This window comes from Solea senegalensis, linkage group LG20, assembly GCF_019176455.1.
Source record: "Solea senegalensis isolate Sse05_10M linkage group LG20, IFAPA_SoseM_1, whole genome shotgun sequence".
Lineage (NCBI taxonomy): Eukaryota > Metazoa > Chordata > Actinopteri > Pleuronectiformes > Soleidae > Solea > Solea senegalensis.
This window is the reverse complement of record NC_058039.1, coordinates 19,044,054-19,067,029: the sequence shown is the minus strand read 5'-3', so window position 1 is coordinate 19,067,029 and position 22,976 is coordinate 19,044,054. Positions and strand designations below refer to the sequence as shown.

Here is a 22,976-nt window from a genome sequence, read left to right as displayed (position 1 = left end):
TGACATCGCAGCCACAGCTGACTTCTTATGTTTTGTTTGGTTGATTGTTTTCAGTTGACAATAAACCGGTATATTTGCTCCCTCAACGCCGCCTCCTCGTCCTTCCCGAACCCCAGTGAGTGGGAAAAGCCCACAGACCTGTTCCGCGGCGGAGCGAGGGAATGGGAAGAGAAATAAAAACAGACTTCCTGCAGGACCTTGAAAAGCTAGAGATCGTTAAAATCATATTTTGTGAATTCACTGCTGGCGAGCAGTGTCGCACGTCCCAACGTGGACGATTATATGTCCAACGGACGATGGGAGTGAACTCAGCAACCCCGGGAGTTTGCTGTACATCAACAATTGTGTCCTTTATGTGAACATTTTCTTCTCGGAAGCGCCTCGTTTGCTCAGTGAGGGTTTTAACCGATCCTTTGAGTATGTTATTTTTCGCCACGAGCAGGGACACCTGTTGCTGGCTGAACTGTAGAGATCCCTGCAGTGATTGAAATTCCTTGTGCAAGAACTCTACCAGAGAAAGTCGGGTGTCGAAGGTGTCCATAAATTCGCTGTCGGAGGATGAGGATGCTTCAGGGGAGTCCTCTGAGCGACTGCGCTTGGAGGAGGGGGTAACCACTGGTTTCCCCATGGCAAGTCGTTGAAAGTACTCTTCGATGTAATCCTCCAGTCTCTGCCCTCTTCACATGAAGAAAGGAAATGAGTGACAAGTATTGTTTCCCTTATTTTTTCCTCTTGATAGCATACGATGTGGAAATGTTTGAGCTTGATGCACGCCACCATGTTTGGTTTGATTGCACAATCTCATGCAGTCTCACGATACTACCAGATCATCAGAGCAGCTAACTAGACCCGGTGGCAGCGTCTCACCATGGCATGGGTGGACGGCACTGTCACCTCCTTCTCAGTATCAGGAAACATCGGTGGTTGATAACCGTAAGCACACTGAAAATGAGACAGACCAGAAGCAGAGGTTGGCAAGGTGTTATGTGTATACTCTGCCCAAATGAAGTGCTCCCTCCAGGTTGTTGGTTCTGCGACACCAGGCACTGCAGGGTAGTCTCGAGGTCTTGATTCAGCCTCTCCGTCTACCTATTGGACTGGGGGTGGTAGCTCAAAATGAGATTGGTTGTGGCTCCCAGCAGGTCAGAAAACTCCTTCCAGAATCTAGACGTGAATTGTGGCCCCCAGTCGGAGACTATGTCCCGGGGAATTCCATGCAGTCGGACCATCTGGTGCAATAATGGCTGAACTAAATAATTATCACATCTCACACCACCACAGTTTAATGATGTATCAGTTTTGTACAATTGTCACTACAGAGTCATATCTGTAAAGAAATATAAATATCAAAACAACATTGACTAACAAACATGTTTTTTTAATGGTTATTCCACTTATTACTGATTCAATAACTTTGGGTTAATGTGTGTTTTATCATTTCTTTTATTTCCCCATCAGGTGCTGTTTTGTATTCTTTTCAGGCTTCAGTAAAATAATGTAACTCTTTGGAGCAAACAGGCAGAACAATAAGCCAAAGCTGGAGGCCAAGATGGCAAATGACTCAACTGCATCTGCATACTTTCCAGGGGAGCTGATATAAGCAGGGATGAATGCTAGCCACACAGCACTGAAGATCAGCATGCTGAATGTGATGAACTTGGCCTCGTTGAAGTTTCCTGGCAACCTTCGAGCCAGAAAAGCCAATACAAAGCACAGACACGCCTGTAGACCAATATATCCAAGAACACACCAGAAAGCCAGGCTGGAGCCCACACTACACTCCACTATGATCTTTGAATGTTCATATTGTGTATTTCTGGATGGAAATGGGGGAGCATCAATGAGCCAGGCAGCACAGATAACCACCTGAACCAGAGTAAAGCTGGAGATAATGGTCCTCTGCTGCTTGGGCCCCAGCCACTTCATAATGTTGTGCCCTGGCCTGGTGGCAGTAAATACAGCCAGTACCACCAGAGTCTTCCCCAGGATACAGGAAATACACAGTGAAAATGTGATGCTAAAGGCAGTGTGGCGCAGCATGCAGGACCAATATGTTGGCTTTCCAATGAAAAGCAGAGAACACAGGAAACACAGAGTCAGTGCAAACAGTATGAAGAAACTGAGCTCAGAGTTATTCACACGGACAATGGCTGTGTGTCTGTGACAGAAGAAGACTCCACAGACAGCCAGAGTGAAGCAGGCGCCCACCACAGACATCACTGTCAGGGCTATTCCCAATGAATCGAAGGTCAAGTACTCCACTTTCTTGGCAATGCAGGCTGTTCTTTCGTTGTTTGACCAGAAGTCCTCAGGACAAATTGTGCAATCTACTGAGTCTAAAGAGAAGAAAGTATGAACAATTTTCAGTATTGCATTGCCTCTGTAATACAATTGTAAGAAACTCACTTGTCTGATTGCTAATTTTGCCGCTGTCACATGGTACACAGTCAAAGCAGCAGATAGGCTCCCCATGACGGATAGCCTTCCGGGAGCCTGGAAGACAACTGGCACTGCACACAGACACTGGCACCTAGAGTGGAAAGACCATGTGCTGATATTGGTCAATTTCATTGGTCAATCTATTGACAGGTGGAAAATTCCTCAAAACGTAAAAAAGTATTTGTTACTTTTAGTTGTTTAACACAACGTTTTGAGTTTTATGTTGATAATATATATTTGGTCTGCAGATGTCAGTCTAGTTTACAGGTATGCCAATAGCCATCAAAAACAACAGTGGATAGTAGGTCACCAATAACGTCACAGCCGGGCTTTGAATCTCCGTTGTGTATGAAAACAAGTGACTCTGTATCAGATCCAGGTCTGTTCCGTCCACCTGACTTACCTCCATCTCAACCTACAGAACTTCAACAGTTGGCATCTGATGAAGGTAAAAACACAGTGTGAGCAGCTTGCCTCACTCTGATGTCCTGCCCACATTATCCTGTCCTCCTGGATCAACAGCTCCTCTCCAATAGCCTTGGTTCCATCAAACAAACCCACAGTGACAAATTCAATGTTTCCTTTTGTGCCTCTCTGCCAGTTGATGATATCATAATAGGGTACAGAGTTGCCCTTGGCATCAAAGGCCACCTCCTCACCAGCAATCTGAAAGTTCACTTCCTGGAGGTAGTGTTGCAGCTTGAAAATTAGGAAATGCACACAATGAAACAATGAATTGCCCTAAACAAGGTTTTCAGTCTTCAGAGTTTTGAGGTTTAAGGCCCTTAAAAATCCACGGCCTAAATTTGTACAGCAGTAGAAATGTAACAGAACTGTGTGAGAACACATCACATGAAAATTAAAATGTTGGCCCACATTGCTAAGTCAATCACTGTTAATATTGATCAGAAATAATTGTAATTATCTTTTTGGCCATAAGTGAGAAGTCCAGTGCTGTGTTTACAATGGAACAATGAACAATTTAAAAATACCAAACCATCTCATTCTGGCCTCTCTGACCTTATCTCCAAAACATCTAACGTGTGCTGTTCCTCTGATTGACTCATTCCTGATCCTATCCATCTTCGTCACTCCCAAAGAGAACCTCAACATCGTCATCTCTGCTACCTCCAGCTCTGCTTCCTGTATTTTCCTCAGTGCCACTGTCTCTAGACCATACAGCATCGCTGGTCTAACCACTGTCTTGTATATCTTTCTTTTCATTCTGGCTGATACTCTTTTCTCCACCCATTCCAACCAGCTTGAACACATTTCTTCAACTCTTTTCCACAATCTCCACAGGTCTGGACTGTTGACCCTAAATACTTAAAATCCTCCACCTTCTTTATCTCCACTCCCTGTAGCCTCATGGTTCCACTTGGGTTCCTCTCATTCACACACATATATACACATATATTCACACTGTCTTGCTGCGACTAACCTTCATTCCTCTCCTTTCTAGAGCATATCTCCACCTCTTTGAGCTTCTCCTCCACCTGGTCTCTGCTCTCACCACAGATCACAATGTCATCTGCAAAACATCATAGTCCATGGTGATTCCTGTCTAACCTCATCTGTCAGTCTGTCCATCACCACCACAAACAAGAAGGGACTCAGAGCTGAACCCTGATGTAGTCCCACCTCCACCATGAACTTCTCTGTCACACCTACAGCACACCTCACCGCTGTCTCACAGTTGGCATACATGTCCCGCCTTTGCCACCTCTACCTTTACCTTGTGCTGCATCTCCTTGTTCTCCTGTCTGCTCTCTTCAGTCTCCTCAGTGTCCCACTTTTTCTTTGCTAACCTCTTTCTCTTTATATACTCCTGCACTTCCCCATTCCACCATCAAGTCTCCTTATGTACTTTCTTTCCAGACGACACACCAAGTACTCTCCTACCCGTCTCCCTGATTAAATTAGCTGTAGTTATCCAGTCATCTGGGAGCTCTCCCTGACCACCCAGATTCTTTCTCAACTCCTCCCTGAAAACCATAGAACAGTCCTCTCTTTTCAGCTTCCACTCTTTTCTCTTTCCACTTTGTCCTTTGTTCCGTCTTTGTCCTCTTCGTCTTCCTTGTCACCAGATTCATCCTACAAACCACCATCCTATACTGACTTGCTACACTCTCACCCACCACTAATTTGCAGTCACTGATCTCCTTCAGATTATATCGTCTATACAAAATGTAGTCTACATATGTGCTCCTACCTCCACGTACCCTATGCTCATGCCTCTTCTGGAAAAAAGTATTCACTACAGCCATTTCCATCCTTTTTTTTAAAGTCTACCACCATCTGTCCCTCTGTGTTCCTCTCCTGGATACCAAACCTGCCCATCACTTCTTCATCACCTCTATTTGCTGCCCCAACATGTCCATTGAAGTCTGCACCACTCTCTCACCTCAGGGGATATTTTGCATCACTTCATCTAACTCACTCCAGAATGTTGCCTTCTCCTCTAATTCACATCCCACCTGTGGGGCATAGCTCATCAGTCTATCTGACACTCTTTTTACTTCCAGGACATACCTAACAAACTCCTCCTTTAGGATAACCCCTACTCCATTTCTCTTCCTATCAATACCATAGTAGTACAATTTAAAACCTGCACCCAAGCTTCTCGCCTTGCTACCTTTCCACCTGGTCTCCTGGACACACAGTATATCCACCTTCCTTCTCTGCATCATGTCAATCAACTCTCTAGCTTTTCCCGTCATCATCCCAATATTCAAAGTCCTTACTCTCAGTCCCAGACTCTTGCCTTTCCTCTTTTCTCTCTGTTTCTGAACCCGCTTTCCTCCTCTCCTCCTTCGACTTCGACCCACAGTAGCCCAATTTCCACTGTTACTCTGTAGGTTATCGGCACCAATGGCAATGTACAGTATGTTACATGACTTGGTAAATGGGAGATAATTACCATGGTCTGAATCCCAACGACAATAATTAGAAGGCCCACCATTGGGCTTCGACCCACAGTGTGTAATGGTAAAGAAATAGTGGATTATACAGTACCTGCCAAGGGTGTATGTTGTTGCTCTGAGCACATGAGCTGTTCTGGAAAGGCCCCCTCCCTGGCTGACAAAGAAGGAGGTTGTGCAGGGAATGAGCAATGGCATATACAGCCTTATACACATTATATGAGATTCTGGGGCTGGATGTATTCATGTAGGCTGAGTGCTGTTCCAGCAGAGACTCCTGCCCTGAGCACGGCGGCATCTGGGTGACAGAGGATGGAAAAGGACTGCAACCATACAGAGACTCCCACAGCTCATGTACCAGCACATTGTCAGGATATCTCTTAGGGTTTACTGTTTGCAGGAAGTCACCCAGTCTGGAGATATGACCTATTCTGATGCTAAACCCAATGGTTCCTCCCAAGTAAGGGTAATACTCTCGTCCTGAAAAGACTGAGGCTTTGACCAAGGCACTAATCGCCACCCACTGGATTCCAGTGATGTTCTGAGTCATGTAGTCGCTCAAGAAAGGTGTCATCTCCCCCTCGACTGCAAATACCAACACCACTTTTGAAGTAGAGCTACGCATCACCTTTACAGAGGGTCGGATAATGTAGATAACAGGGTTGTACAAGGAGACAAAAACAAAACTGAGTGACATAAATAAAAACCCAGATGTCCACAGTGACAACAACTAGAATTTCTATAGACCTTAGTATAATTTGATATTTCAACCCTCAACAGCAAAGGAATTTCAGTAATTCCATAATGATCTGCCCCTGGTCCTTTTATTTCTTTTATGTATCAATGTGTGTTGTTTACTCAGGTTTTATTTGGTATACTTTTTCCTTGTGTATTTTTGTTAAGGTCTTTTTTAATGTGTTGTGTGTGTGTGTGTAAAAAAGTATGTCACCACTTGGTGTCAGACAAATACTTCAATACTACAATCAGGTCATGTTTTTGTTTACTTGATTCATTATTTCCTGTTGTACGTTGGTACTAACTTTGTTTCTTGACTTCACACATTGAGATTTTCTGCTCTGCCCCAATAGTTCCACCTGTGTCATTCATTTTTCATTTTCCTCTTGTTATGAGCTCTTCATTTTCTGGACATTGTCTTGTGTTTTACAATTCTGATCCTTTTGTCGTTTTTTGATTGAAAGCACATGTACTGACCTATTGTTGACTTCGTTAAGTGATATTCTGAGGAAAGTTTTTTTTATTTTTTGTACATGGTTACAGAGTTACAATTCATGTCATGACTCTCTTCTCTTTTCTGGATCTGATGAGATAAATGGATGAAAGAGACAGTTTTCTCCTGGAGTGTCTAAATTGAATGACCACTGTAGGTCCACAAATAGGAGCTTTAATGGCTCTATGTCTTAAAATGTGTTAATATGTGTTAACAGCACAAAGTGTCTTTAACAGAAACTCATTTACACTATAAAACAACTTCAGTTAATTTTCTATAGCATCAAATCACGACCCTACCCAGCCCCTAGAGGCTGTTATTATTTTGTCTTGTGGTAAGAACACGTTAAAGTAGCAATGGTGGGTCAGTGGTAGAGTGAACTGTCTTTAAACTGAAAAGTTGAGTGGTTGATTCCCAGCTCCCAGAGTCTACGTGTGTTGGATAAAGCCGGAGTCAAATTCCTTGTATGTGTTCACATACTTGGCCAATAAAGCTGATTCTGATTCTGATGTTTCTTTGGGCAAGACACTGAACCTCACATTACTGTGCCAGCAGTGTGTGAATGGGTATGAAAGATGTGTGATAAAAAAGGAATGTGCATCACATAGATGCAATATGTAGATGTTTGAATTCATGTGAATGGTTGAATGACAAAAACTGTAGTTTAAAGCAGCTTTGAGTGGTCATCAACACTAGAAAAACTCTATATAAGTACAGACCACTTTACATTTAAAGGTAGAAGTCAACAGTGTTTTCATACCTTCATGATCCTTAGTCCCGCCTGGCGAGTGTAGAGCAGAGGAATAATTTCTTGGTACGCTACACATACTTTGGTGTCCTGTAATTCTCTCAGTAAACCTTTTGCAGCAAAGCGGCCATAATCATTGTCTCCTCGCAGTAGCCCCACCCAAGTCCAGTTAAAGTGCACCAGCAGCTGTGCGATGGCTTTCACCTGGGCTCAACAGAAAAAAGACAACCAACTCACCCAGTTTCACAGACATTAAAGAACTTTCATAAATGAAAAGCAATATCTTCATAGATTATTTGGTGTTGTGCCCTGTAGCAGACGCTTTTATCCAAAGCAACTTACAATGGAATTGAGTATATCAGGCCAGGGGTGGGGTCGAACTTGCAACCATTGTGACTATTGCGACCACAATTTCTTTCGCACACAGGGTACAGGTCTTAACCACTGAGCCACTCCACCCCACATATAAGCATTGTTCCATCTTAATCAAATGTAAGCAGTGCTGTGTACATATATATATATGACTTTTAAACAATTAGAAAGACATCACCAAACATCAATAATAAGGATTATAACAATAAAGCATTATCAACGTGATTATTGTAATGACCAAACCTGAAAAGAACACTAACATAACATAAGAAAAAGGAAAACTTATATATATATATATATAAATCAATTTCTTAGTGTTTGAAGAATTGCCCATTTTTTATTTATAGTTTTATAAGGCAGTTGTAATACTTATTTCTGCTGACAGAGGAGTAAATGTGTTGAGCTTTGACTGAAAACAATAATTGACCACATGTTTTACATTTTACCTGGTAGTCATCACTAGGAACTACTCTGAAGAAGGTTGGATATTTTTCTCTGTCTGACAAACATGCACATGCTGAAGCGTAGCTGATCTGTGTAAAAACAGATTGCAGTGTTACTGAGAAAAGAAAAACATTTTTGTAATGATTGACATGAATACAAGTCATTGTTACCATGGGGATCCTGAATGTTTGCAGGATTCTTGACACAGCAATAGACTGAGAAGATCCAGCAGCCCCAATCACAGCGAGGAGTGATGAGGCATTTGTGCACATAGAAGAGTTTTCCTCACTCACTCCATTCAGCATCGATAAAACAGCTCTCTGTCCTGTCAGTGGATATCCACATGAATCAAAGATTTTGTAGCCCAGAGTGCGATTCTGCAACAGCACTGGATTCTGGTTTATCTCCTCCACTGCCAGTCTCATAGTCTGAGCCCACCGGAAAGCCTTAGGATTAAGTCTGTGGCTGATACAGATGAATGTTGTCAGTTCATTTAAAAACTCTATTGATTATGAACACATTCAGTCCATTTTATATTAAGAGTCCAAAATTAGACATAATTCACAGGGAAAAGTAAGTCAAATCCTCCCACTATCATCTATGAAACTCACCCATTGCAATTTATTGGTGGTGGTCTGTAGGTGCCGTTAAGGTCTGGCATTTTCAGATTAAAATGAATGGGGAAAATCCCACCGATGACATAGTCACCCTGGACCACAAAGTCTGGCTGGAAGCTGTTTAGAAGAGTGCACTTTGAGGCTACTGGTGCAGATGCAGTGGTGATGCTGGAAAGTGAGCTATCAGTTAAAGTGAGGACACTGAGAGCAAAGTAAAGCAAAGACAACAAAGCAAGTGAAGTCATAATGTTTCACTGGGCTGAGGAGAGAATGAGACAGAGCTAAAAATAAAGCACTTTATAAAGGTTACAGTATCACATTCTCAGTCTTGCATCTTATTGATGACAAAGTGGCTTGGAATTGGACAGTCGTCCACAATCAGGAATTAAAGTGGGTTAATGCAAACTGTGGGGAAAAAGCTGAGGCCCTAAACAAAAACAAATACACAAACATATACAGTCTCATATGATAATGTACCTGTTATTATTTATTTTTTTTATGTAAAGAGGCAACAGACATTTGTGTCTCTCAAGATTTCTGTTTGGTCACTGTCATAAAGATGAAAGTAAAGACTCAACTACTGTACTTTTCCTTTAGACCTGATTTTGTCATGACCCCAGGAACTTTTCTCCTTGGCTTAAATGACATCAAATATTGCATGTTTTTCCATTTCATATTAAGGTGCTTGGGTCTCTGTATTTCTGACATATTTTCAAGTACTTCATATTTGTCTGTGAATATTCAGTCATTACAGATGAAAAGTTATGAAAAATGTATATTTGAGTCAATATCACTATGAAGTGCCTTTGGTGTCCTCATCGGACTCACTCAGTCATCATAGAATAGAATAGAATAGAATAGAATAGAATAGAATAGAATAGAATAGAATAGAATAGCCTTTATTGTCGTTATTTTGTGGACAACGAAATTTGGGCATCATGAAAATGTAGCAGAATAATGAAAGTCTGAGGTCTTATTATAAGTGGCCAAACATTTGCACACATATCAGTACAATGATAAGTCTCTTAAAATGTCTTTCCTTCATTTTATACTTTTTTTTTTCATTGGATGTACGTGATTTTGGCATGTCCCACACACTGCTCTGCTAACAACAGTGTATAATAAGTGTGTTATGTTCTAATAACATGGGTCACACTGTGATGCATGGGGTTTTGCTGTATGTTGCGGGATAGTGGGGAATGTACCTTTAAGGGACTGTGTTAAGATTATGGGATGGACATGTTGAATGTGTGAATAACGGAAGTAAAAGGCAGTGTTGGTTGAGACATCAAAACATGTGTGTGTGTGAGTTTTGTACACTATGAAGTGCCTTTGGTGTCCTCATCGGACTCACTCAGTCATCATAGAATAGAATAGAATAGAATAGAATAGAATAGAATAGAATAGAATAGAATAGCCTTTATTGTCGTTATTTTGTGGACAACGAAATTTGGGCATCATGAAAATGTAGCAGAATAATGAAAGTCTGAGGTCTTATTATAAGTGGCCAAACATTTGCACACATATCAGTACAATGATAAGTCTCTTAAAATGTCTTTCCTTCATTTTATACTTTTTTTTTTCATTGGATGTACGTGATTTTGGCATGTCCCACACACTGCTCTGCTAACAACAGTGTATAATAAGTGTGTTATGTTCTAATAACATGGGTCACACTGTGATGCATGGGGTTTTGCTGTATGTTGCGGGATAGTGGGGAATGTACCTTTAAGGGACTGTGTTAAGATTATGGGATGGACATGTTGAATGTGTGAATAACGGAAGTAAAAGGCAGTGTTGGTTGAGACATCAAAACATGTGTGTGTGTGAGTTTTGTACATAACAAAGTGGTTAAATGATACTAAATCAAAAATAATTATATATACCTTATTTGATAAAAACAAGTCATTTTGGTCATGTATATTCTATTTTCATAATCATATTGAACATTTTGCATGTCTCCCTGAAATTGCTGTCCACCCTGTCATTATGGGGTAACTGCCCCTTTAAGAAACCCACTGATTTTTTCACTGACATCACTATGAGCTTTTTTTCTTTACTCAATGGAGACTGAAGCAGTGAGTAGTTGCAGAGTAAGTATTTACACTTATGTTTCATAATTTTCATCATATTATCATATAATTATTAGCTGTCAAGCTTAACATGTCCACTCTGTCATAGTGAAATATCAATTGATAGAAAAACCTATCAGAACTTTGAAATATATTTGTAAAACAGTACACAATAAGCTTGCTAACTGTTGCATGTTGCTAACTGAAGGTCCACCATGTGCTCATTAAATGCTAACATTAGCCAAAAATGTCCACCCTGTCATTGTCCATCCTGTCAGCAAGCCTTCCATAACATGGTGGACATGGTTCATGACAGCAAGGACATGCACATAGTTTAGGCCACATGCTGATAATGTTACACATTACAACAGCTATTACACTCATTTTATAGCAGTACATGCTGTACATAGTAAGAATGGACAATATGGACAATTTTTGGTGATATCGGTATCAGCAAGCCTAGTTTGATACGGCAAGCCTAGTTTACCTGGACTGCCAATTAAAGTTTGAATCGTCTTTTTCAAGGAATGACATGTCCATGACAGGGTGGACATATTTTGCTGTTTGCATGTAAATTGTCTGCTTGCAGTTAATTTATAAAAAGTGTGGGAGATTGACCAATATGCAATATGCTAAGAGCATAACATATACTTAATGCAATGAATATGAAGTTTATTGGAAAATCTCAGCTTTTTTTTGGCGAAATGGGGAAGTCTCAAAGGCACCTTATGGTGATATTGACTCATTTGTGGAATTGCGTGGGCTTAGTGCAGTGAATGACATTCCACCATGACACTGGAATTTGCTGTAACATGGCTGCACATGGTTGAATCTGCACCAAACACCTTTTGTGTTTGAACTGCACATGCATGCAGTCTATGCAAAAATCCCAATGCGACTGTATAAATCTGATCTGAATTTGTGGTGAGATGTATACATCGTCAATATTGTGTGATATCTCTGTAACATAAATTATGTAATCTTCTCATATCCTGTTATGTTTCTGATCAATGATTTGTACATCTAGACCTTAAATGTTTTGTCTTGTTAGTGGAGCCTCAATATATTTTCCATCCAAAATAGATTTTGTGTCAATTTTATAATCTTGAATAACAACATTTTTGAGGGAACTGCCACCTGACCCAAAGAAAAATATTCTTAGCCATCTGACAAAATAATTCAAGTGATACTAGAGCTTTGTCTAATATCACCTTAATGTATTGTCCAGGTCCAAGCTAATGGCTAAGCTAAATAATTATTCACATTTCACACCACCAGTTTTATGATGTATCGGTTTTGCACACTTGTTACTACAGAGTCATATCTGTAAAGAAATATCAATTTCAAAACAACATTGATTAGGAGACATGTTTTTTTTATCCATTAGTCTACAAGTCCACTTGCTACTGATTCAATAACTTTGGGTTATTTTTCATCATTTCTTTTCTTTCCCCATCAGGTGCTGTTTTGTATTCTTTTCAGGCTTCAGTAAAATAGTAAAACCACAGACATCACTGTCAGGGCTATTCCCAAGGTCAAGTACTCCACTTTCTTGGCGATGCAGGCTGTTCTGTCGTTGACCAGAAGTCCTCAGGACAAATTGTACAATCTACTGAGTCCAAAGGGAAGAAATTATGAACAATTTTCAGTATTGCATTACTTCTGTACTACAATTGTAGGAATGGATTTGCTTTGACTTTTTATTGTTCAGCTCAAACTCACTTGTCAGATTGCTAATTTTACCGCTGTCGCATGGTACACAGTCAAAGCAGAAGATAGGCTCCCCGACGGACAGCCTTCCGGGAGGCTGGAAGACAGCTGGCACTGCACACAGACACTGTTACCTAGAGTGGAAAGACCATGTGCTGATATTGGTCAATTTCATTGGTTAATCTATTGACAGGTGGAAAATTCCTCAAAACCAGGTGTCAATAAAATATTTGTTACTTTATTAGTTTCTTAACTGTATTTAACACAGTGTTTTGTGTCACGGCTCACAGGAGGGACCCAAATGCAGGACTCAGACAGGTGGATATGGTAATGAGAGTGTTTATTGAAAATATGGAGGAGATCCAGTGGCTGGAAGGAGGGACAGTGCTGGAATAAACAAAGCTGGAGTGCTGGGGAGGAAGAGGCAGGCGGAGGCTAGCAGACAGGAGGCGGGCGAGTTGTGAGATGAAAAAATAGGTCAGTCAAAAAAGAATAAGCACACTAGATTAACGACAGATAGCTTGGCCTGAGGTATACTACCACGTTGGTTGAACAACAATCTGGCGACAGGTGGGTGAAGAGCTGGAGTAGATATACTGCAAGGCTGATGAACTGATGAGAGGCAGGTGTGCAGACTGGGAGCTGTGATGAGCTGATCACTGACAGGTGTGCAGGGTGAGGGGAGCTGGGAGCCAGGGGAAATGAGGGCCATGCCCACAAGGTGAAGCACAGCATAATTATGACAGTACCCCCCCTCAACGGGCACCTCCAGGCAGTCTGCAAGTCCTGTCTGGATGGGCACGGTGAAAATCCCTGATAAGGGATTTTCACCGTGCCCTGGTTAACTGGTGGGGAATCCAGCAGCGTTCCTCAGGGCCATAACCCTCCCAGTCCACCCGGTATTGGTAACCCCGACCCTGGCGGTGGACATCCAGTAACCACCGGATGGTGTAGGCAGGGTGGTCATCAATGACCCTGGGGGACAATGGGCTGACTGAATCTGGCTTTAGCAGGGAGACATGAAAAATGTGGTGAATTCTCATGTGAGAGGGCAATTTCAGCTTGACGATGGTGGGATTGATGACAGAGTCTATTTCATAAGGACCCACATATTGGGGCGTGAGTTTCCTGGAAACTGTTTGAAGGAGGCCAAACTTTCTGACCTGGTTTGTAGTTGGGTGCTGTGGTCCAGTAGAGCTCAGCGTCACGCAGACAACTCAGCCGAGCGAAGCACGGCAGCTTGAGCGTCCCTCCAAATCTTGTGGCAGCGGCGAAGGTGGGCCTGAACAGAACGAACGGCAATCTCACCCTCTTGAGCAGGGAACAGAGGTGGTTGTTAACCAATAGCACATTCAAAAGGAGAAATACCTGTGGCAGCACTGGTCAAGGAGTTGTGCGCATATTCAATCCATCCTAACTGAGTGCTCCAAAAGGATGGATTCCTGGCCGCAACACAACGTAGTGCTGCACCCAAGTCCTGATTGGCCTGCTCCGTCTGCCCATTAGTCTGTGGATGATAACCAGAGGTAAGACTAACTAGGTAAGGCCCCCAGGGCATGACAAAAGGCTTTCCAAACCTGGGAGATGAATTGGGGAACTCATTCCAAGATTCACTTGGGAGGCCCAGTGCCCAGTGGGAAGAATGGTGTCAGGGTTGGCAGGGGCTCTTTCGGGGATAAACTGACAAGACAGGGCATCAGGTTTGATGTTTCAGGAGCCTGGTCGGTAGGTGAGGGTGAAGTTAAAACTTCCAAAGAATAGAGAAGGGGACAGCAGGGGAGGTGAGATGGGTGAGGGGTGCAACCACTCGACTGTAATCCCGGACAAACTGACGATAGAAGTTGGCAAAGCCAAGGAATTGCTGGAGCTGTTTTACCGATGTGGGTTTGGGCCACTGCCTGGACCTTTTTAGGATCTGTCCTCACCTGTACATGCTCTAAGATGTACCCTAGGAAGGTAATGGAGTTGACGTGGAACTCGCATTTTTCTGCTTTGACAAAGAGTCACATGACATGTTGGATGTGTTCTTCAGGGTTCTTCAGAGAAGATTAAGATTCAGATTAAGAGTCATTGTGGTAGACAAAACAGACTGGTTGAGGAAGTCACGGAGAATGTCATTGATTAGGGCTTGGAACATGGCAGGGGCATTGGTCAGACCAAAGGGCATGACGAGGTACTCAAAATGGCCAAGGAGGGTGTTAAAAGCCGTCTTCCACTCGTTTCCTTCTTTGATCCTAACCAGGTGATACGTGTTCCTGAGATCCAGTTTAGAGAATATTGTGGCCTTCTGGATGGGCTCCAAATCAGAACTGATTAATGGCAAGGGAGACTTATTCTTCACTGTGATATTGCTGAGTTCACGATAATCGATGCAGGGGTGAAGGGTCTTGTCCTTCTTAGCCATGAAGAAAAACCCAGCCCCAACGGTGGAGGATGACGGCTGAATAATTCCTGTAGCCAAGGACTCATGAATATACTTCTCCATGGCCTCTATTTGTTGGCGGGACAAGTTAAATAGACGGCTGCATGGCAGTGGGGCTCCCGGAAGGAGATTTATGGCACAGTCATAAGGGCGATGTGGGGGAAGAGAGAGCGAGCTGTTTACTGAACACTGTGCTTATTTCATGTTAGACAGCTGGACTCAGACAGTAAACTAACCCATGCACTGGAAGAAATAAATACATTTTTTTGTGATTTCTATAAAAATGTATATTCATCAAACAATAACCCATCTAGTACAGACATAAACACATTTTTAAACTATATAGATCTACCAATACTTACTAATCAACAGGTCAAGTCTATGAAGTCCCATATCACAATAGCTGAACTGAATGAGGCCCTACACCATATGCCAAACAGGAAAGCCCCAGGACCAGACGAATTCTACAAAACATTCTGGTCTTTACAATCACCAACATTCTATAATATGATAATAGAAATCATGGAAAGTAAAACTCTTCCCACATACATAAACACAGCACTTATCGGTCTCCACCTCAAACCTGAGAAAGACCCCTCACTCCCATCCAGCTATCGCCCCATCTCATTCATGAACGCAGATCTCAAAATCATCTACAAAGCATTATTTCAATTCAATTTATTTGTATAGCGCCAAATCATAACATACATTATCTCAAGGCACTGCACATAAACAACATCAAGGAGAGCAGAGAACCCCAACGGTTCACACAATGAGCAAGCACTAGGCATCAGTGGAAATAAAAAAAACCCACTCAACAGGAAGAGATCTCTGACAGAACCAGGCTCAGAGATGTGCAGTCATCTGCTTCGACCGATTGGGGTGAAAGGAAAATGGGGGACAGCGGAGAGGTGGAGGACAGAAAGGGGGGAGAGAAAGGACAAGAGGGAGATGAGGTACAGACAGAAGAGAGAGAGAGACCAGGAGTAGTTCCAAGTTTATACAGTCAATGATATTGACTTTTAATTAAAGCCTCGAAAACTGGATCTTGATCCTGCAACCTGCAAGATGAGAATACAGAGAGAGAGAGAGGGAAGAAAGGAAAGACACAAACTAGGAAGAGAAAGAGACAAGGTTAATGACATACAAAAAGTCATATTCATACCCTGAGTGTGAATGTGCGTGCACCACAGGAAAATCCCCCAGCAGTCTAGGTCTATAGCAGCATAACTAAGAGATGGTCCAGGTTTTGCTGAACCAGCTCTAAGTATAAGCTTTATCAAAAAGGAAAGTTTTAAGTCTTAACTTTAAATACAGAGAGAGGCTCCGCCTCCCGAACTGTCATTGGAAGCTGATTCATAAGCAAGATGGCGGCACGCACTGGTGCAGCGGCTCTTAGCTCTCCGACTTGGTGTGCCCTTTTATTACTTTTCTTATGTTTATTTTTTGAATTATGTTGGGCTAAAGTTACATTTAGTCGCCAGAAACTTATCGACCTCGGCCTGAGGTACAACTTGGCTGTTACCGATGAATATCGGCAGACACACAACATCCCGGAGGATATATTGAGATCGCCGGGATCCCCGTGGATGGTCAGCCCGCCTAGCAAGCGGAGGAGGCGGCGGAGAGAGAGGAAACAGAAGCGGGGATGCCGGTCGGGCTCGGATGCTAAGCTACGTAAACAACCACACAGGCCAGCATTACCGAGCCTTTTCCTCTCAAACGCCAGATCCATAACCCACAAAATGGACGAGTTGGAACTACAGACAGCCACGACGAGCTTTGTACGGAACTGCAGTGTTATTTTCATCACGGAGACGTGGCTTCACCCGCTGATCCAGCTAGCAGTCCAGCTAGCGGACCACACGCTACATCGGCAGGACAGGAACGAAGACTCGGGTAAGAGCGGAGGAGGGGGGCTGTGTGTTTATGTGCATAACGAGTGGTGTGGCAGCAGCAGGATCATTGACACACACTGTTCTCCTGATATAGAGGTTCTGGCAGTCTCGTGCAGACCTTTTTATCTCCCGAGGGAGTTCACTGTGGTCATTGTGGTAGCTGTTTACATCCCATCAGATGCTAACGTTAGCACAGCCCTCAGCCTTCTGCTTGCCATCATCAACAAACAGCAGTTTGCACACCCTGATGGAGTCTTTGTTGTTGCTGGTGATTTCAACAAAGCATCTTTAAAGACTGTGTTACTTCAAGTCAGGGGACAGGGCCCTGTACAGCGTTGCCAGGTCAGACCTGAAGAGAGGAATCAGGGAGGCCAAGGCGGCATATAAGAGGAAAATTGAGGACCATTTCGCTGTGAATGATCCCAGAAGAATGTGGCAGGGAATAAATCACATAACAAACTATAGAAGCAGTAACCAGGCGACTGCTAGGACTGATGCCTCGCTGGCAGAGGAACTAAACAACTTCTTTGCCCGCTTTGAGACAGACAGGCCCTCAGCAGCCACAGCACTCCCACCCTTCCCCAGCACTGGCATGATGACACTTCAGGAGCATGAGGTGAGACATGTGCTGAGGACTGTGAACCCCAGGAAGGCGGCTGGCCCCGATGGAATACCCGGCAAGGTACTCAAAGCTTGTGTCCCGACCAACTGACTGGAGTCTTCACAAACATATTCAACCTGTCCCTGGCGCAGGCCATCATCCCACCCTGCCTCAAAACTTCCACATTAATTCCTGTTCCCAAGACGACAGCAGCGCACAGCCTCAACGACTACAGACCTGTTGCACTTACGCCTGTAGTCATGAAGTGCTTTGAGAGGCTGGTCTCCCAGCACATCAGGGCCTGTCTGTCTCCCACACTAGACCCACACCAGTTTGCCTACAGGGCAAATCGATCCACGGAGGACGCCATCACTATAGCGTTCCACGCCGCGCTGAGTCACCTGGAGCACCGGGGGAGCTATGTCAGAATGCTCTTCCTGGACTTCAAGCTCAGCCTTCAACCCCATCCTACCTGAGATCCTGGTGCAGAAGCTCTCACACCTGGGTCTCTCCAACCAAACCTGCCTTTGGATTAAGGACTTCCTGTCAGATCGTCCTTGGTCGATCTGCCAGTCAGACTTGGTCCACACCTCTCCAGCACCATCACACTCAGCACCGGCTCCCCACAAGGATGTGTATTGAGCCCCCTCCTCTTCACTCTCTACACACACGACTGCTCCCCGACCCATCTCTCAAACAGCATTATAAAGTTTGCGGATGATACCACCGTAGTCGGGCTCATTTCAGATGGTGACGAGTCTGACTACAGAGATGAGGTCAACAGACTAACAGCGTGGTGTTCAGTTAATAACCTCAAACTGAACACCACTAAACAAAAGAAATAATACTGGACTTCAGAAAGGGCAGAGCGGCCCCGACCCCACTGCACATAAACGGGGACTTAGTGGAAAGAGTCCACTCCATCAGGTTTCTGGGCGTGCAGATATCTGACGACCTCTCCTGGACTGTCAACACCAAGGCGGTGGTAAAGAAGGTCCAGCAGCGTCTCCACTTCCTTAGAGTGCTCAGGAGAAACAACCTGGAGGAGAGGCTGCTTGTAACCTTCTACAGCGCCACCATTGAGAGCATCCTGACGTACTGCATTACAGCGTGGTTCGCAGGGTGCTCTGCAGCAGACAGGAGAGCGCAGACAAGGACTCCTTCCACCCAGCTAACCACCTGTTCCACCTGTTACCCTCGGGCAGGCGGTATAGATCCCACAGAACCAGGACTAACAGGCTCAGGGATAGCTTCTTTCCCAGAGCCATCACAGAACTAAATAAATAAACGAAAGCAAAAACATTCATAGGGAAACACCACTGGAAAGTGCAATAACTGATGCTCAGTCACTTTGTTTACACAAACACAGGACAATCACTTCTCTCTTTAAAAGTGCCTTCTTTTTTCTGTTTTTACGCCGGTCTTGCTGCTATATTTTTGTTATCTTATGTTAATTTATACATAGTCATAGTTTCTGGAAAAAATGTAAACAACATTTCTTATTCTTATTTTATTGTTAATATGTCTATTTTCTCTTTTAAAATTGTTATTTATATATTTGTATTTTGCACCAAGGGAGTGGCACCCAAATTCCGTTGTCCACAAAATAACGACAATAAAGGCTATTATGATTCACAGGCGAGGAGGAGCCTGGTAAATGAAGGCTCTGCCTCCCATTCTGCTCTTACAGACTCTGCGAACCACAAACCTGTATTTTGTGACTTAAGTGGTCTGTTAGGATTACAAGGTAAGACTAGGTCTTTCAGGTATGAAGGGGCCTCATCATTAAGTGCTTTGTACGTGAGGAGGAGGATTTAAAAGGCGACATAGACTGGAAGCTCCAATTAACGTTGCGTTTGTGTGTGTGTGTATATGCGTCATTATCCCGTTTATGAAACCCTAAAGTTTCAGAACAACAGTTCAGCCACCGCTGAGAAAATAGTGTTTTCCTGGGCTCTGCGAAGCGGATCAGCACTTCCTTAATTTGATGTCGTCATCAGAAATCCTCACCACTCCTCTCACCACCGTAGCGCCTCCTGGTGCGGCACAAGTACGTGCACATTCGGTTGCACATTCAACTTGTGCAACCGAACATTCAACACATTCAACTTCAGAAGAAGAACTACTCTCGTTGTTGCTGCTGAGATGCAGAGCATCCACCGTGCCTATCTATTACGTCACTTCCAGGTACCTGGCCAATCACAGGACAGTGGGAAAGCTCTCGTTGGCTGGCCAATCACAACACAGTCCACGTTCTGGGGGTGTGATTTTGGTCTGAAACAGCGCGGCTGACGAGAGTGTCAGTGAGGAGATATTTTGATCGGCTCGTTTGCAGCGTCTAGTAGGTTTTTAACCATGAAAACAAGTTAATATATGTAAGTAGACCTCCATAACTAACATACAGTATATGTGTGATACAAGCATTCGATGTCGCCTTTAAATGTAATTCTAAACTGTACGGGGAGCCAGTCTAGAGAAGCTAACACTGGAGTTATATGGTCTCTCTTTCTAGTTCCTATCAGAACTCGTACTGCAGCATTTTTTTTCAAATTTTTTTCAAAAAAAATTTAATTGACTAAAGGCTTCTAACAGACTTGTTGGAAATCCTGATAATAAGGAGTTACAGTAATCTAATCTAGATGTAACAAAAGCATGAACTAGTTTTTCAGGTTTTTGGGATTGATTAATAATCTAGTATTAAATATGGCTGCTACTCCTCCTCGGCCTGAGCTTCTAGGAATATGGGTATTAGCATGAGTGGGTGGAGTTGACTCATTTAGACTAACGTAATCTTCTTCATGTAACCAAGTTTCAGTTACACAGAATAAATCAATACAATTGTCATAAATTAGATCATTTATTAAAACAGATTTTGAGGAGAGAGACCTTATATTTAATAGTCCACATTTAAAAGTGGTATTATTTGACTCTATTTTATTGACGGTATTAATCTTTGTTCAGTTAGAATGACTAACTCCTCTTCTGTTTGTTATTGATTTAATTACTTTATTTACTTTAGTTTTTACTTTAGTAGGTCGAGGGATAGACACAGTCTCAATGGGTATTTAATTGGTGACTGCTCGAAAAGATGCACAGAAAAGCATGAAAGACTGTAACTCCGTGTCCTGTTCTCAACTCTGGCTTGTCATGGGTTTCTAATAAAATGTCCTAAGCTGCTAGATAAGAGAGCTGCTCCATCCAAAGTGGGATGGACACCGTCTTTCCTCACAAGACCAGGTTTCTCCCAGAAGGTTTGCCAGTTATCTAAAAACCCAATGTTAACTGATGTGAAGAACTGCTGCTGCTGCGCCCTGTCGGTGACGTTTCCCCTTGACCCCACTAACTGTCGGGACCCGTGATTACACGATTTGCACATGCATTTTGTTTTTGCTTGTTCAAAGTGAAACGGTTTGTTTTAGGCCCCAACACACCCAATAAGTAATAAAAAAAACGTGTCTGTGTGCCAGTAATTGTCCATCTGATTGGCTCTGGACAACTGCAGCGTCAGAAGGTCAGAAACGTCGAGACGTTGGTGCCACAGAGGAGCTAGCTAAAAGATGATGGAGACGGATGGAGACGAGTGTATCGATGGAGAAGGGTCGAATTTGAAGAGACACGCGCGGAGAAGGTGCGGCCAATCCCTGGCCATACTTTGCGTTCAAGTCCGGGAATAACAACAATTTCATCATGCAATGTAAACTTTGTATGCCAAAAGAGACGCAGCTATCCACCTACAAAAACTCTGCTTCCAACCTGCGCAAGCATGTACAGGTAAGATAACCTCACGTGAAGCTAAATAACGCTACATGCAATTAATCATGGATCCGTGAAAAGACACAGAGCGACGACTTTCACTTCAACTGAGTTTTGTTAACATTTATTTTCATAGGTGGGATAATCATGTTCTGCTTTTATGTCTTGATGAGCTAAAGATAGTTTTCTGTTGATTTTCTGTTCTTATACAGTGAGATGTGAATGAAAGCTCAGGCATGAATCAAGTCATGATTATTTTGTAAAATTTGGATTTGTTTGTGCAGTTCTTGATCCATGTGTATCTCTGTACACCTGAATATGCAACAGGTGCGTCGGTGCAACTTGAAAACGATACTATTTCTGATTATTATTTCTGACTCATCTGATGGTGCCGAGTCCTGAAAACCAGCTCCTGTTCAAACTAAATAGCATTTTCATTGAATAATTAAAGAGGAACTCTAATCTGGATCTATCTGTGATCTACTGTATGTGTTTGCTTTAATAAAAAAGTGAGTTTGAGCTTTGTGTATGTTTACCCCACTCACCAAAATAAGTAACTTTTACTCTGAGTACATTTTAAATTAGCTACTTTTTACTTTTACTTGAATAGATTTTTACACCAGTACTTTTACCTTTACTTAAGTAAAATTTCATCAAGGTAACAGTACTTCTACTTGAGTAGATTTTTTTGGTACTCTTTCCACCCCTGGTTATAGATTTATTTAATTTTCTTTTATTTATTCTGGATTTAAAAATTACGTTGAACTAAAGACATTTTTTTTTACATTTTAAGTTTGTCGTGTGGTGTTTCATTCATATAGTCATATTTGATTTATGAAGGAATATTATAAGAGTAACCCAGACATGAAACGGGTGGCTCTCAATTAAGCTTTGTTGCTACTCGGTACTTGGAGAAGGGTTGTTTCCAATCAGGCCAGTCCTCCGGTTTAGTGAAGTTAAGCTGCTCCAGCGCCAAAAACTTTGCCATCCTGGACAGTTTTCTCCAGTGAAACTATGTCATCATGTCAGTGTACCCTGTCGGTTCACTTCTGACCCCATGTGATATGTTATATATGAGGAAACGGTGGATTGTCTTCAGCTCGACTTTATTCCAACATGTCGTAACTCAATACATGTGAATCCCTGTCTTTTACTTCCTGTGTATATTCTACGTAAGCATGTGTACTGACGGATGCTCAATCACAGATCGGAACAGTTTTCCGTGACAAGTAATATCAGATATAGCCTCATCTGGACCTTTACCTGATGAACACATGATGATTGTTGTTCTTTATCTAAATGCTGACTCGGTTCCTTTTTAACTTGTTCAGTTGCATACTTCTAGTCTAATCTTGACTGATATTGATTACAACTGTTAGAATGACAATAGGAGGATGTCATGCACATTGTATACATTTCTGTGAAAGTCTTACTTTGTTGTCTGAGCAGACCAGCACTGAATACCATTACCTGTGATAGATATAATAAAGCTTTTTGTTCAACTGTAATTTTTTAACGAGAGAAGGCTTGTTTATGTTGTGATCTATCACATGTAAAGGTAATGAATTAAAATAAAACAAGCAGACCAAAAAAAAACAGAAAAACAAGATAAAACAAAACAAAAACTAAAAGGTCCCAGTTAGAGTCTGGATGGTCCCGGTTAGAGTCCGGTGACAAGAGCCACATTATTTGATAAAGCCCTCTGGGAGGCGGCATTAGGCCGGCTATAAACCTTAAAGAACTAATAGTTG

At 42.6% G+C, this 22,976-nt stretch overlaps 1 protein-coding gene across 1 annotated transcript; it reads right to left on the bottom strand.

The window, feature by feature from the left end:
* Positions 1–3,239: 3,239 nt before the first annotated feature.
* On the bottom strand, positions 3,240–9,005 carry LOC122786830 (vomeronasal type-2 receptor 1-like). Its single transcript, XM_044053327.1, has 5 exons — positions 8,764–9,005; positions 8,323–8,617; positions 7,349–7,540; positions 5,563–5,658; positions 3,240–3,272 (listed from the first exon to the last, which is right to left on the bottom strand). The coding sequence occupies exons 1-5, from the start codon at positions 8,811–8,813 to the stop codon at positions 3,240–3,242; spliced, it is 666 nt and encodes a 221-aa protein (XP_043909262.1). The 5' UTR covers positions 8,814–9,005.
* Between the last annotated feature and the right edge of the window lie 13,971 nt (positions 9,006–22,976).